This window comes from Limulus polyphemus, unplaced genomic scaffold, assembly GCF_000517525.1.
Source record: "Limulus polyphemus unplaced genomic scaffold, Limulus_polyphemus-2.1.2 Scaffold2855, whole genome shotgun sequence".
Taxonomy (NCBI): Eukaryota; Metazoa; Arthropoda; class Merostomata; order Xiphosura; family Limulidae; genus Limulus; species Limulus polyphemus.
In genome coordinates, this window is record NW_013668465.1 from 104616 (window position 1) to 118857 (window position 14242).

The 14242-nt window shown below is 31.0% G+C and overlaps 1 protein-coding gene across 3 annotated transcripts in view; it reads left to right on the forward strand.

Moving 5' to 3' along the window:
- Positions 1–14242, forward strand: part of LOC106468067 (protein sidekick-like) — a 110911-nt gene that overhangs the window by 83924 nt on the left and 12745 nt on the right. For all 3 annotated transcript variants that reach the window (XM_022396372.1, XM_022396373.1, XM_022396374.1), the window contains 4 exons: positions 167–353; positions 5483–5620; positions 12078–12230; positions 12609–12734. In XM_022396372.1, coding sequence (XP_022252080.1) covers positions 167–353; positions 5483–5620; positions 12078–12230; positions 12609–12734 — 604 coding nt within the window. The remainder of the gene's footprint in view (positions 1–166; positions 354–5482; positions 5621–12077; positions 12231–12608; positions 12735–14242) is intronic.

Sequence of the window (14242 nt, forward strand, 5' to 3'; positions counted from 1 at the left end):
AGGTTTTAATATACAAAATACTAGAATATTCTGATATTTAGAGTTGAAGCAAGACAAAGACCTAATTTTTTTTTTTTTTTTTTTTTTGCGCTTAGGGCTTATATAATTTTTCTTTTTCAGATAATTTGAATAAATCAACCCTATTCATTCCTTCTTTCCTTAACAGATCTTTTACAAAATGCCAGACTTGCCCAATACACCAGAACAAATGGAAGCTTTCCCTGTATCCACCTTGCACTTTACCTTGGTTGATTTGAAAAAGTATACAAAATATAGTGTACAGATCTTGGCATTCAATCCTGCTGGTGATGGTCCCAGATCACCAGCTGTGCTTGTCAGAACCAAAGAAGATCGTAAGTATACATACCATGTATGTCACCTGAGCTCAGTTGGTTTTTTACATGATAATGGCTTTTCTTAAACAAAAATCAGTGTAATATAAAAACAGGTATTAGTGGGTGCAAAAGAAGTATTCTAATAAGTCATCAACATCCATAGCTACAATAATAATTATTGGATGATATTGAATCACTAATACACTTTAGTAAGTGTTAGGATATACAAGTTTAGTGGAAATATTTTATGGCTTGTCATTTTTATGTAAACATTGTGACATAATATATATACACGTAATATGTAGGTAAGTTCAACCCTTTCGCAACGGGAGCCTCTTTAAACACTTTTTTTTGCTCAAGACAATGTGTTACATTCAGAAGTTGATTAAACACCTTTACTATCAATGTATGTGAATGAATTTAATATTATGATTTTAAGTTTTATTTTATTCAAGTTTTAAGCCCTTTATTACAAGATAAACCTTTAAAAACTATTAAAACTTCAGATGTATTGTTAGGTGACCAACAAGCTATGAAAAATCTCTACTTTGGCTCTCTGTATCTTCAATACTACAATGGTAATAGAGTAGAGGTACATCTAGCCACTAAGGTACTTACATAACCTTTTGACTCATTCCTTTCAAAGTACTCTGAATGAATACAGTTAAAACAAGTAATAAATTTTTTCAACCCCTGACAGCTGCCATGTCTACCTTCACCAGATGTGTTTGAGTTTTATCCCTTCCATATATATAATAATTAGAAAAAGCTCATTTTACATTATAAACTAACAATGGTTATTTTGAAATTGGTGCCAAGTCTTTGTCATAGAGTACGTGAAATTGACTGTAGTATTGTTGGCTGATTGATCAACTATAGCACTTATGGTTGTATCTTACGTAAATATGTTATAGATGAAGATACAGTTGATATTGTAGTTAGGTGTTACTATTATATTTTAGTTAATTATGTATTAGTTATGTTTTAAAATGCATAATCAAAACGTGATTCAAACATTTTTTAAATATACATCATACTTTGCATCTGTTCTCAAGGCTTGCGATATTACGAGCTGAACGAAAATTTTGCCAAAGGGTGGTGCATGTCTCCCAAAGAAACTGTAATGTGCCTCAAGGGCACTATTGACTTGTGTCGAGATGAATAATAAGTCATAAAAGACAAGAATGGGAAAATGAAACATTAAAAGTTAATTATGTGAAAAATAAATGAAATTATGAATTTAACAAAAGGAAACTCTAAAGATATTGTACAAAAAATTATAAAGTATGTATTTTTTGTTATTTTCTAATTTTATTTATTTCATTGCATTGTACATTCATGATAATAGCTAGTTAGTGATATAGTAGAGAAAATGAAAAATATAAAATATATAAATTTATCTTAAGTTTTTGATACCCTTTTACGAGGTTCTAGAGATTATGCAAATGAAATATGAAATCTATAAGATAAAGAAAAGCATTGTCATTTGATGTGATGGCTCTCTTCTACTACTCTGTTCCTTCTCTATCTTGATCTAACTTCATGTCTTTTTTTCATCCAAGGGTGTTGCCCCCTTCATCTTTGCATGTGGGATATGTCTGGTCCATTGCGTGCAGGATTAGACCCTCCATATTTGTAGCCTTCTTATTCCATTCCTATCATCCTTCAACTTTGTTTGTCTCTCAATGGCAGTGGTGGGTTTTTCTTTGTTCGTCTACCACTTCTCATACGTCATCATACTATATCTCACCTTTCAGCCTTTTTCACTTGGATGTTTAACCTTGGATTGACAGTCGCTGCTATTACTGATTATCAGGCATCTTTGTCAACCAATTTCTGGCTTTCCCTTTACCATCCTTCACCAACCTACTTGTCTGATTCAAATGCCTAACAGGGACCTTGATGTGGCTTTGCAACTCTCACATGTGCCCCATTCATGCCTTTATATTCTTCTTCTTTATATTATCTCTCTCTCAAGACTTACTTTCCTGTGGTCACCATCTCTCATAGGTCTATATCATCAGTACTTACTGTTGTACTGTCTTTCAACATCCTTGTTTACTCTTCTGCTCTGATAGGACCTTACTTGTTTATCCTTGGATTGGTGTTAATCCACCATGGCTTGTTGTTGGGCAACTTTACCAATCTGTTGCATTCTTTTCATTATCATCACTTGTTTTCTTCCCCTCTCCACATTGTTCTTGTCTTTTATTTCTTTCCCAAACCCATCAACCAACTCCCATGTCTGACTGGGACCTTCATGTGGTTTTACTTGCTATCACACATGCCCTGTTTAAGCTGTTGCCTTCTTGTTCTTTATACCATCTTTCTCTCATGACATGCTTCCTTCTCCCTCTCACCTGTGGTTGATGTCATTCAGATTATTATGCCATCAATACTTTCCATATTTTCTTTCTCCTTAATTATTTATTCATGTATTCTGACCAGACCCTTCTTCCTCAGACTTCTGCTGCCTTGGTAGGTGGTTGTTCTTTCTCTCTCTATGATCTACCTCCCTTCTATTTATTGCATCTATGCTAGTTTTACCCCATATCCTCTTCTGTGTCTGTTTCGGACTGTTAACATGAACATCTCTTTTAACGGTTGGTGTGTTCTTCACCTGATATCGATGCTTACTGGTTTTTTAACTTTTTGTCAAATCACCTTTTCCACCTGTCTCACTCTCTCTTGCATCTCAATTTTACTGATTCTTGAACAGTATCCCTCAAACTAGCATGTGGACATTTTCACACACATTTGTCTCTCATTATCTTCTTGATCTGGCTGTTTTGTCTCATGCAGGGTTTTGAATCCCTCCAGTTGCTACTCTTCAATCCACATTGTATTTGAAAAAGATAAGTACAATTTCTTTTTTAGATCTCCTTCTACTTTTATAGGATCCTGCCAGGTGATTGGTGTTGCTTCCCATGGCATGCTTATTTCCCAAATTTGCATCAGGCCAGGATAATGGAAATCACTAATACCATCCATCCTGGCTCTACCAATGCCCACTGCAAGATGAAGTGTTCCACAAAACTACCTGAGGTATCCTTATGGTATACATACTTACTTCTTTGCCCGATCCATACTTTACCAATTCTGTGGACAATCATAGAAAAAACCTTCACCAAGGAAGTGTCTGCCCATTTCTTTGGCTTGAGCTTGCCAGCTTTACAGTTAGAGTTTAATGATCACCCATTGTGCTGTCTCCAGTTGGTAATCCAAAGGAGATCTAGGTGCTTCTCCATGTTTCCCCAATGCAAACTTCCCTCCTTTTCTCTTTGAGTGGAGCACAGAAGACCCTTGTCACTTACCATTTCCTAACAGTTTTGGTAATAGACCATGGAGAATCTTCACAGGTTGGACTTAGTCCAATACAGTGAAAATTGAGTGTGGTGATGACACTGTCAGTGTAATTTCGGTCAACCCTCGTCAACATAACGCATAACTAATGTGTTTTCCTCCTGCATCTAAAGCCTGTTCAGTACATTATGATCGAGCCCCAACCACATTACACATATTTGCTTGACAAATGCTTGTTTTTTTAGTACTTGGTTGGTCACGATCACATTCTGTCTACCCCTAGCGACACTTCAGGCTCTTTCATCTATCCCTGCTTTTTTCACTGGATGAAGGGTATATCCTGGTGAAGACAAAATGTGATTTTCCACTGGTGTGCTCCTATAGAGCCCCTGTCATCAGGTGTCATTATTTCATGGGCTTCCCTTTCTGAGGGGAGCTTATCTACATAAGATTTTGCACTGGCCCCTCCACCAATTCAGTGTTGGATTCTAGCTGGAAATGTGTGTGGAAGATAGTTATCATCTGAGAAGTTAACAATTTCCTAATTTGAAAATGTATTTCCAATAGATACCTCCATACACATTCCTACTTGTACTCCCCATTTTTGGTAAACATTTTTTTTCTTGCTCATCAAAAAATGATGTTATCATGAGTGTAAGTACATGTAGGGAGTTACTGTGCATGAAGGTTGTATCTTCCTCCTACTGGTTGAGGGCTTTTGTTGCATTTTGATATCATCATGCACCAGTGCAGTTCATGTTAAACATGTTGAAGTTAGCTCAAGACTAGTGGCATGTAAATCTCCTAGCCAGATGCTCAAGGAAGTTAGCATTTTTGAAATCCATTTTCAAATTAGGAAAATGTTAACTTACATGGTCACATGTTGGCTAGAAGTTTGGTCAAATTGATTGAGCCCCTCTTTAAGGGTTAAAAGGAGTCAAATATGTTTTAAAAGCTGTTTTTGTCTTAAAAATTTACTTAATCAGTACAATTAATGACCTTAAAGGTACTGTAAATGGATTTTAAAAATAACTCATTCATCACATCTGTGCTTCAATGTTGTGTATGCTGTTTGTTTTTGTTGTAAAGTTTCCTCATAACCTTCAACTATTCAGTACAAATGGGACAAAAACATTATCCATCATAAAATGGAAGTTTTTTTATGGTTCTTGCCCAAGAAAGGGATAAAACACACCTTGAAATATGGCACATTTTCACTTTTTTTATAGACTTTTGACTTTGAATTTAAAGAAACAAGTACTGAATCAGTTAAGTGGGTTAATTATTACCTTCCCTATAGCAGGTATGTAATTAGCATCTAATGAGGTCATTAGGGATTTAATAACAAAAAAAAGAAGGAAGGAAAACATTATCTAAAATTGTCCTTTATACAGGTTTTGCTTCCTTAATGGATATCTTCAGCTAGTTTTAATAAATATTTCAAATACATAATATCTAATTTTATTAGATGCTGTTTAATCAGTTAAAGGTTTCATAAAAAGTTGAAATTGCCAGTCAGTTATGAAGTCAAGATCTTTTGATCTTTTTATTATATCTTTGTTTTATTTAAATAACTAATAGACAAGTCTTGATGAGTTGCTAGTAGATTGAGATATTATGTGCAGCTGTATTATTTAGATACATAAATGAAATTTTAACTAGTCAGGAATAGTGCTGCCTTAAGTGCCGATTTATGCTAGCTGTGGATTGACGTGTTTAGTGTTGTTCTAAAAACAATTGGTTTCTACTACTGAAAACTAGCCTTGAAGCACTGTTACTAGAGAAGTAACTAAAATAAAACATTATTCAGTTAGAACTATAATTTTCTCCTTCTTCTATTTCAGTTCCTGGACCACCAGGACAGCTTATGTTCTCCGACATCACAATGACTTCACTGAATGTTAGTTGGCTACCTCCTCAAAACCCCAATGGAGAAATTATTGGATACTTAGCTACTTATGAAACTGTTTCAGATGACAAAGGTATAATTTAACCATATAGATTATATAACCTTGGTAAAGAATATTTGAAATTTCAATATAATCAGGAAAAATAGAGAATGGGGAAATTTTCATGTAATTCATACCCAAATTTAACTGTTTCAACATGGGCTCAGTCCTTGGGACCGAACTCATAACCATTTTGTGCTTGTTATAGTTTTCATACTATAATGTTTAAAGTAAGTGAGTGAATGTTAATGAAATTTGGCACATTATCAGTAAACATTACAATGCTTTCATATGCAAAATATCAAGTTTTTTATTAAGTCTTAAGGTTTGTAAACCAATGTTTTTCTCATGCCTCTTTTTTTTTGCATGTTGCCTATTTAGCATGCAAAGTAATTTTCATCTTAAGATTTAAAATACTTTTATGCATCATAAAATTTTCAAATTTCACATGCAAAATCTTTTTTTAATATCCAGATAATTATCAAACGTTTCTTAAGAAAAAACTTTATATTATATTTTATCTGTTATTTTCAGTACTGAATCTGTGTACGGGTTTGGTAGATTTGACCTGATCTTGTAACCACTATAAAAATTAGGAAATAAATATAAATTATGCCTCTTTAATTCTAGAATGAACACAAATTATAATCCAAAAACATAAATGTTTAGACAAAATACCTTAAATCTCATAACATTATACATTTATATATATTTATTATTTTTATTATATTGACCTTTCAACCATGCCTGGCTTACAATACAGAAATTACAATTTTGCGGCATGTGTGCACTCATGTTACTGTACCCAATAACATAAAACTGCCAAATGATAAATATGTAATTTTTCACTTTAAATACCTTGCTATTAAATAATTAAAGATATATATATGATTTTAATTCTTTTGTGGCAACCCAAGGTCCCATTTTGGTACGCACCTTTGTGAGACCTTCTGGTGTAACTTTTTAACAAGGGGCCTCCAAGTTTTATATAGCTTAGGGTCTCACCAGATCTAAATCCGTCACTGGTTTTGATAGACTGGTATTTTGTAAAATACAGTTACATTTCAATTATTATACATTATGTATATAGATTATTCCAATTTTAAAATAAGTTCTTAAGACATAGAACAGTAAAGCAAACAATTATCTCTTCTAGTTACGACCTTTGTACTCAGTTGCTGCTGGATGTAGATTGTTAAGCCTTTAAAAATTTTGCACATAGAGGATATGAAACAAAATTATTTTTTTAGGTTTTATATAAACATTTGAATAACTAAAAAATCATAAATTACTAATCAATACCATAGAATTCCACTGTAATTTATCAAGCTTAATAACTAAGATGTATTTTAGTCTAAAGACACACCCTACCTCCTTGAAATACTGGTTCAAAATAAAGAAATAGCATACAAATCTGTTAAAATGGCTGAGAAAGCCACTATGGGGACATAGCTCCCAATTGGTTATTCATGTCATATATAGAAGTAACTATATATAAGGGAGCATTTCCAAAAATGGAAAGAGGTGGGTGGGGTACCACTGTTGGATTTATTACATGAGCAATATCTTAGCAAATATAGAAGATAAGACATTTTTATTTTATATTCTAGCTTCTCAATATTGATAATTTGAGTTTCTAATTTGTACAAAACTATAGACTTAGTATTTTGACTTCAGAAACATCTAATTTGAACCAGTGCTGTATTGAACATACCACTTGACACACAAAAATCAATGTGTGTTTTTTAATATTTACTTTGAAATTAAGAAATTGAATAATGCATAGTACTGAAATTTGAATTATATTCTACAATTTGATATCAAACTTATTGACATAAATTCATGAAATAATAGTTAAAAAAAATTTGAAATGCAAGTCAACAAACGAGATGAAATGGCCTTTCACCTGTGACCCATATCAAAAGGATTAAATTAGACTTAGAAAAGAAAAAAAAAAGACTGAAACCACTGAAGGTTTGATTTTTTTTTAATCAATAATATAAACTTCTGTGGTTGTTAGAAAAGTATCAAAAGAACCAGTTTTGCATAAAATATTCTTATACTTTTATTAAAAAATAAAAGTATTTAGTGTTACAAGAAATGGAATATACTATTAAGGTAGGTTGAAGATAATAATTAATAGTAAATAATAACATTTAGCTCTGTTAAATTCCTAATTTCATTATGACAAATATACTGAATGAGCAACCCCTTTCCCATTATTGACTGAAGCAGTAAAAGTGTAGAGTCTTAATCTCATGCTTCCTTGAAAGTGTATAAATGTAAAAAGAAATGTTTACAAAGAACTTGGAGTAAGGAGAATGCTAAGGTTAAACAATCACAACAAACTTAATATCTGTTTTGAACTTGTTAAAGTAGTGGGTACAGGTATATTGAGAAATTTTGCTCTGCACCTTCCAAACAAAATTTTGTAATTGCATGTTTATAAATATGAAACACTGTATAAAACTGTTTTATCAAAAAATACCCTTATGCTTTAATTTTTGTTTTTAGTTATCTACAAAAACAACAGTGTGTCAAAATTCATTGTTTTAATTTTCCAATTATGCTTCCAAATAAAATACATATTAGTCTTCACAAAAAAAACAGTCAAAGTAACCCTTTGATGACAGTTGTGTTACAGTGTCCGTACAGTCTCTAATTGTAGGTTTGCCATAGTGCTTGCTATATTTGCAATTGTGGCTGACATATACAAGTTTTCAAAATGTTAGAGAATTTGAAGGTTTCACTGAAAACAATTTGTATATTTTAATATCGAACATAATGTAACAATAACTAGTTTTGTAGTTCCAAACATTTCCGAGTGTGCATGTAAATAAATTTTAAAAATCATAAGATTTAGCTTCTTGATTTATTTCAAAGATAATGTTTAAAAATACTGAATATGAATGAAGATAGGAGACAAATTTCATTTATACCTCAGAAAAAGAGAATTAATAAGACATACCATTGAAACCCAACATTTCTAGTAAGCCCCATGGTTCATATTACATGCACTTTAACTTCTAGATATATTTTAAGTGAAAAACATTGTATCATCATCATAAAATTATGGAATTTTTGTATGAGAAATATTTCATTTTTGTCATTATTTCAACTGCCAGTTACCTAAAACTTAAAAATGTATTGTCAAAGTTGACCAAATTGTAAACATTAGGTTTTTTTTTCTTTTCTGGAAGTTTTTAATAATTTAAAAAATAATTGTTTTTTGATATGATTGACCAATGTGTGTCATTTTTTGATGATTTGCATGCTGGGCTGCTAGTTTTGAGCCTTTATTGATGTTGCTGCAAATGCCAATTCAATTGACAGATGTACTTTGTAGTACAGACCTTGAAACAATAATCTTGTTTTGGGGTGGACATGATCAAATATTAAATTTGTTTTAGGCAGTCGTTTGACATTTATCTTAAATTTTTCCTTTTATTAAAAATGGAAGCATCCAAAATTAGTTTCGTGTAAAACAATTGGTGTATCATTTTTTATAACATTTATGCCTTCTGTCAATGAATACATTAGTTTCACTTCTGTAGAATTAAGATAACCATTTTTTACCATATACTACAAATGAGAATTATCCACAAATTGACAGATTTCAACTTTTTAATATCACCCAAGGCTGTTCACAAGATAGGACCATAATTTGGGGAGAAAGTTACCATTCCAATGACATGCTCAAAAATAAAACTCACTAAAACTTGAGCTTGAGTAAACAAATGATGACATTTTTTCCATCTTGCATATCTATTTATTCTCTACGTTTTGATATTTTTCATAAAACTATTGCAATTTTTGACAAATCAATTTCAGAACCTAGTTTAATACATCTTCCCAATTTTAATAAACGATATGTTTATGGCATGGAGATTTCACATGAAGAATTAATTAAAGATTTGCATATTAGTTTAATTTAAAAATGGAATAAGTTTTTAAAATGGCAAAAGTTGTTGAGTAGCCTGATGAATCAAAGCCTAGAAAGTTGATAGTTTGGTTAAACACATTCAGGTGGGATTTGTTGGCGAAATAAATTATTTTTGTTATGCACATAGTATTGTCAAATTGCTAAATAAATCTTGCTAATTTACCGTAAAATTTATAGCCATCATATCTGTTAAGTATGTGGGAAAAAACGAAACAGGAGAATGCACCAGAGACCTTCTAATTTTCAGAATTTTACCTTTGTTGCTCAGCATTGGACTCAAAATACTTCATACTTTTTCTTTCTTTAACTTGATCTCAACTTTGCATAATACACATATTACTGGAAACAAGTGAATAAGCATGCTGTTCATGGGATTAACTAAAAAATATAATCTAGTTATTTATCATTAAAGGTGGTAATGGCAGTTACATTTAGATATTAACCCTCTCACTACTGGTAGATGTAAGTTTGCATGTCACAAATTTTTAGAGTCACATTTCAAATTTAATTAACCCACTTTATTATCATTGTATGTAAGTAGATTTGGCAGCAAAATGTAGTTGATAAATAAAATTTTAATATTATACAAGTTTTTAAGTTCTTAGTTTTATAAGAAAATATTTTTCAAAATTCTCAATATCCCTTAGTATTAAAATTGTGACATTTGCTCTCTCTTCTCTAATTTATTTACCACCCTCTCCAAGAAGTACAGAATTTAACATCAATTATTTATTATAATATTGTTATTACTCAGACAAAACAATTTTTATAGCTTTCAATCTTATTTGGATATAGAGCCATAAACTAGAAAATCAGACCCCTCTTGCCAAGCCCACCTGTCACATCCTCTTTCACAAATTGGCAATAGTTCTAGTTCTCTCTGACGTTTAATACTATATTATTTATAACCAATAGAAAGACAAGATTTTAATCTACCGAATGACATATTGTATTACGTTTTTTTCCTGTACAGAGAATTCTCAATTTTGCTTTTACTTCAAACTTTCTTCCCATGAGAAACACATTGACAAAGTTAGCTGAATTTTTAACAGCTCTTGTCACATAGTTAAAAAGCCAGAAAAAATTTTGATAGTTATGAGACACCGTCTCCTTTTGGAAATGATTATTCTGTTTTCTTTGGCGCATTATTTAATTAAATAAAAATTATTTAGAATAGTCATATTTAGTATAAAAAATTAGGCTTGAGTGTTATCAACATTTGATTGCAAAAAAACGAGACATAGGTAAGTACTATATCTTGTTTTTCATGTGCATTCTTTATTTATTATTATAACTAAAGTGTAAAAACTAGAAACTTATTGGAGTTAGATAATGAAAAAAATAATAATTTTTCACAAGGCATGCTCGTGAGCTGCATAATCATCAAGTGACTTGCAACTGGTGTGGCCGGATAATTAGTTGAACATGGTTAAAAGGGCAATAAAATTAAGCATAAACAGATGTATACTGGTACAAGCTGTAAACTATTTAAGATAAAGAGTTCTGCTTTCCTGTTACAATTTGCAGTAATTATTTAAAGAAAAAAGGGTAATTTAGATTTATTTCCTAATTTTTTACGGTAGTTATGGGGTTGGTCAAATCGACTGACCACTATATAGAGTTAGGGTAGAGAATCTGACATGTGAAATCTTGGAGCAGTCAACACTCTGACTCCATTTATTTACTGAAAATTTTTTAGTAAAAATACTTCTTTAAAAACTCTGATATTTTGTCTACAAAAACCTGTAACATTTACTAAAACCTTGAAAATATTTGTGAAAATACTCAACATATTAAAGGTTATCATATGGAAATCCTGATGGTCAATTGGGGTGTTACAAAGTTAGTGTGATCTACCAAGCCCATAGTAAGAAGGTTAATAGTAATTTCTACACTTCAGAATAATGTAATCTAGCTATTTATCATTAAAGTTGGTGATGACAGTTACAGTTAGATTTTAACAGGTGTTTCCACACATTACAATATCATAATTTATTCGTGTATCATTGTGGTTTGTAATCCCAATGGTTTCAGAAAAGATTTTATTGAACAGAAATAATTCCTTTCTGTTTAGCAGCTAGATACTACAATTGGTTGACATAATAATGTCCTTTTTTTTTCAGTTGCTGTTACAAAAATGGGAAGCTTAAAATGTTCGTTCAGTTATTATTCTGTTAATACAGTTCGTGTATGAGGATATAATTAAATGCTCAGTTATATTTTCAACACTTACCCAATATTTAAGATGTACATATTTGACCTAACATTAATTCTGATTATTAACATTGAAAATAGTATACATATAAAATATCTCAACATTTAAGTTTTATATAAATATTTTTAACAATGTTTGACTGACAGTTGATTCATCAGATTAAGATTTTTTTTCTTGCTTAAGAGAAGTGTGAAATAATTTTTGATTGAAGCTAATAACTGATTAGACTGTTTTTATTTCTAATTATTTAATGACTTTAAGATCACATTAGAACTAAAATAGGTATTTGTGTTCTACAATAAAAATTAAAACCACACTTTTTTTTTTCCTAGGAGCCAGTAAACAGGTAATACAGAAAGTCAAATCAACATACCTGAAAGTTAATGGACTTGGTGAGATGCTGACATACACTTTTCGGGTACGAGCTGAAACCTTTGGTTATGGGCCAGAAACTTCTGGTAATGTGACAACAGGACCACAAGAAGGTATGATTTTTAACAGCATTATCTCTATGGCTTTTTTTGTTTTAAAGTACATTTTCTTGTATGATCTGGGAGTTTCTTATTTATTTTATACTTAAATTACAGTACAAGTTTAACATCGATTTTAAATATAGAAGTGAAATGTATTTACAATGTGTTAACCTATTTTGTAAAAGAAAAAGAAAAACCCAAATTATGGAACAAGTACTAATAATGAATGGAGGAAATATCTGTTTAATATATACTTTTATCTTGGTTCACAATTACTAATTTGGCAAACTATGTTCCATTAAATGAGTTAAAGATATCAGGCAGATGAAGTTTAGAAAAATTTTACAATTAATGTATCTCTTGCATATCTTTTTAACTTGTGTCCCACAGGTTCTCCTGGAACACCCAAGAGCTTGACTCTTCATAAAACACACACCTCAGTCACTTTACAGTGGAGGAATGGTCGTTCTGGTGCTGCTCCGATTTTAGGCTACTTGTTAGAATTCAAACAACTAGGTAGGTTTTGGACTTGCAAAATGAAAGCATGAGGGGAACATATAAATCTTGGAAATCACTTTAAATACTTCACTTTAACTCGGGTACTACCTCTGTTTTCAAACAATGAAAAGTGTAAGGATAACTCCAGCTCTAATGTAAATGAAAGAGAGCATTAAATGGCTATGGCTATACTGTATGAGATGTTTAGGAGCTCTTGTTAACCCTAACAAGATGGGTCAAAGGCCATGTCATTATGTTTGTTGACTTGCATTCAAAATTGTATTGAACTAATATTTTATAAATACATGTCTAAGTTTGGTATCAAATTGTAGATCATAATTCAAATTTTAATATTATACATTAAGTTAATTTATTAATTTAAAAGTAAATATAAAAAAAAATTCTTAAATATTGATTTTTATGTCACATGATACGTTGAATGCAGCATTGGTTCAAATTAGATGTTTATGATGTCCAAATACAAATTCTGTAGTTTTTTACGAATTAAATACTGAAATTACCAATACTGACAAAGACAAAATGAATAACAAGAACCTCCTATCTTTTCTATTTTCTGAGATATTAATATGTTTATTGAATTGATCAAGGTGACCCCGCCCACCTCTTCTATTTTTGAAAATACTTGCTTATGTACACCTACTTCACCCAATGATGTGTGTTTAGCCAATCAAAAGCTCGGAATGTCCCCCTAGTGGTTTTCTCAGCCTCTGTGAAGTATTTGCACAGAAATCTCTTTCTTTTCATGCTAGATTCCAAGCAGTAAAGTAAGACATTAGTGAGCTTTATAACTTATAATATATATATGTATGTATGTGTGTGTGTGTGTGTGTGTGTGTATTTATATATATATGTATTGCAATACTGTTATCAGTCGTAGTTGTCAAGTTATTATCATAACGGATAATGTCTGTTGTTAAAGGTATTATCATATCTCAACTAAAACAGTTCTTAATAGTATGTAGTAACTATAATTCTTTTATGGGTAATGTTTTATTATTAAAAATAAATTGAAAGATAACTGTAGAGATGGGCAATTAAAGAAATGCTTTTCAATAAATACAAAAATATTTTATAAACTAAAACTAATGATTAAGGAAAATATTGTATAAATAAAATATAGAGTGAGTTAGTTATTTTAGCTTATAACTAGCTTATAATAATTTTTGTAGTAATTTTATTCAGTATAACTGGGATGGAAAGACTAACTTCAAGTAGCTGGGCTTGTCTTGGCATTCCCATGGTATACTTGAATAAATCTTCAGGAAAAAAGTAGGAGGTTGGGAGTTAGAACTATATAAGAATGTTTAAGGTAGGATGTATAGTTCTATTTATTTCTTTTCAATATTTTATAGTTCTATTTAATATCTTATGTTCTATTTAGTTCTATTCAATATTTTATAGTTCTATTTAATTTGTTTTTGTAAGGGTGAAGGTTGGGAGTTTAATTATTAGAAATATTAGGGTGGCTTTATTTCAATTCATTTCTACTTTAAGAAATTTATGGG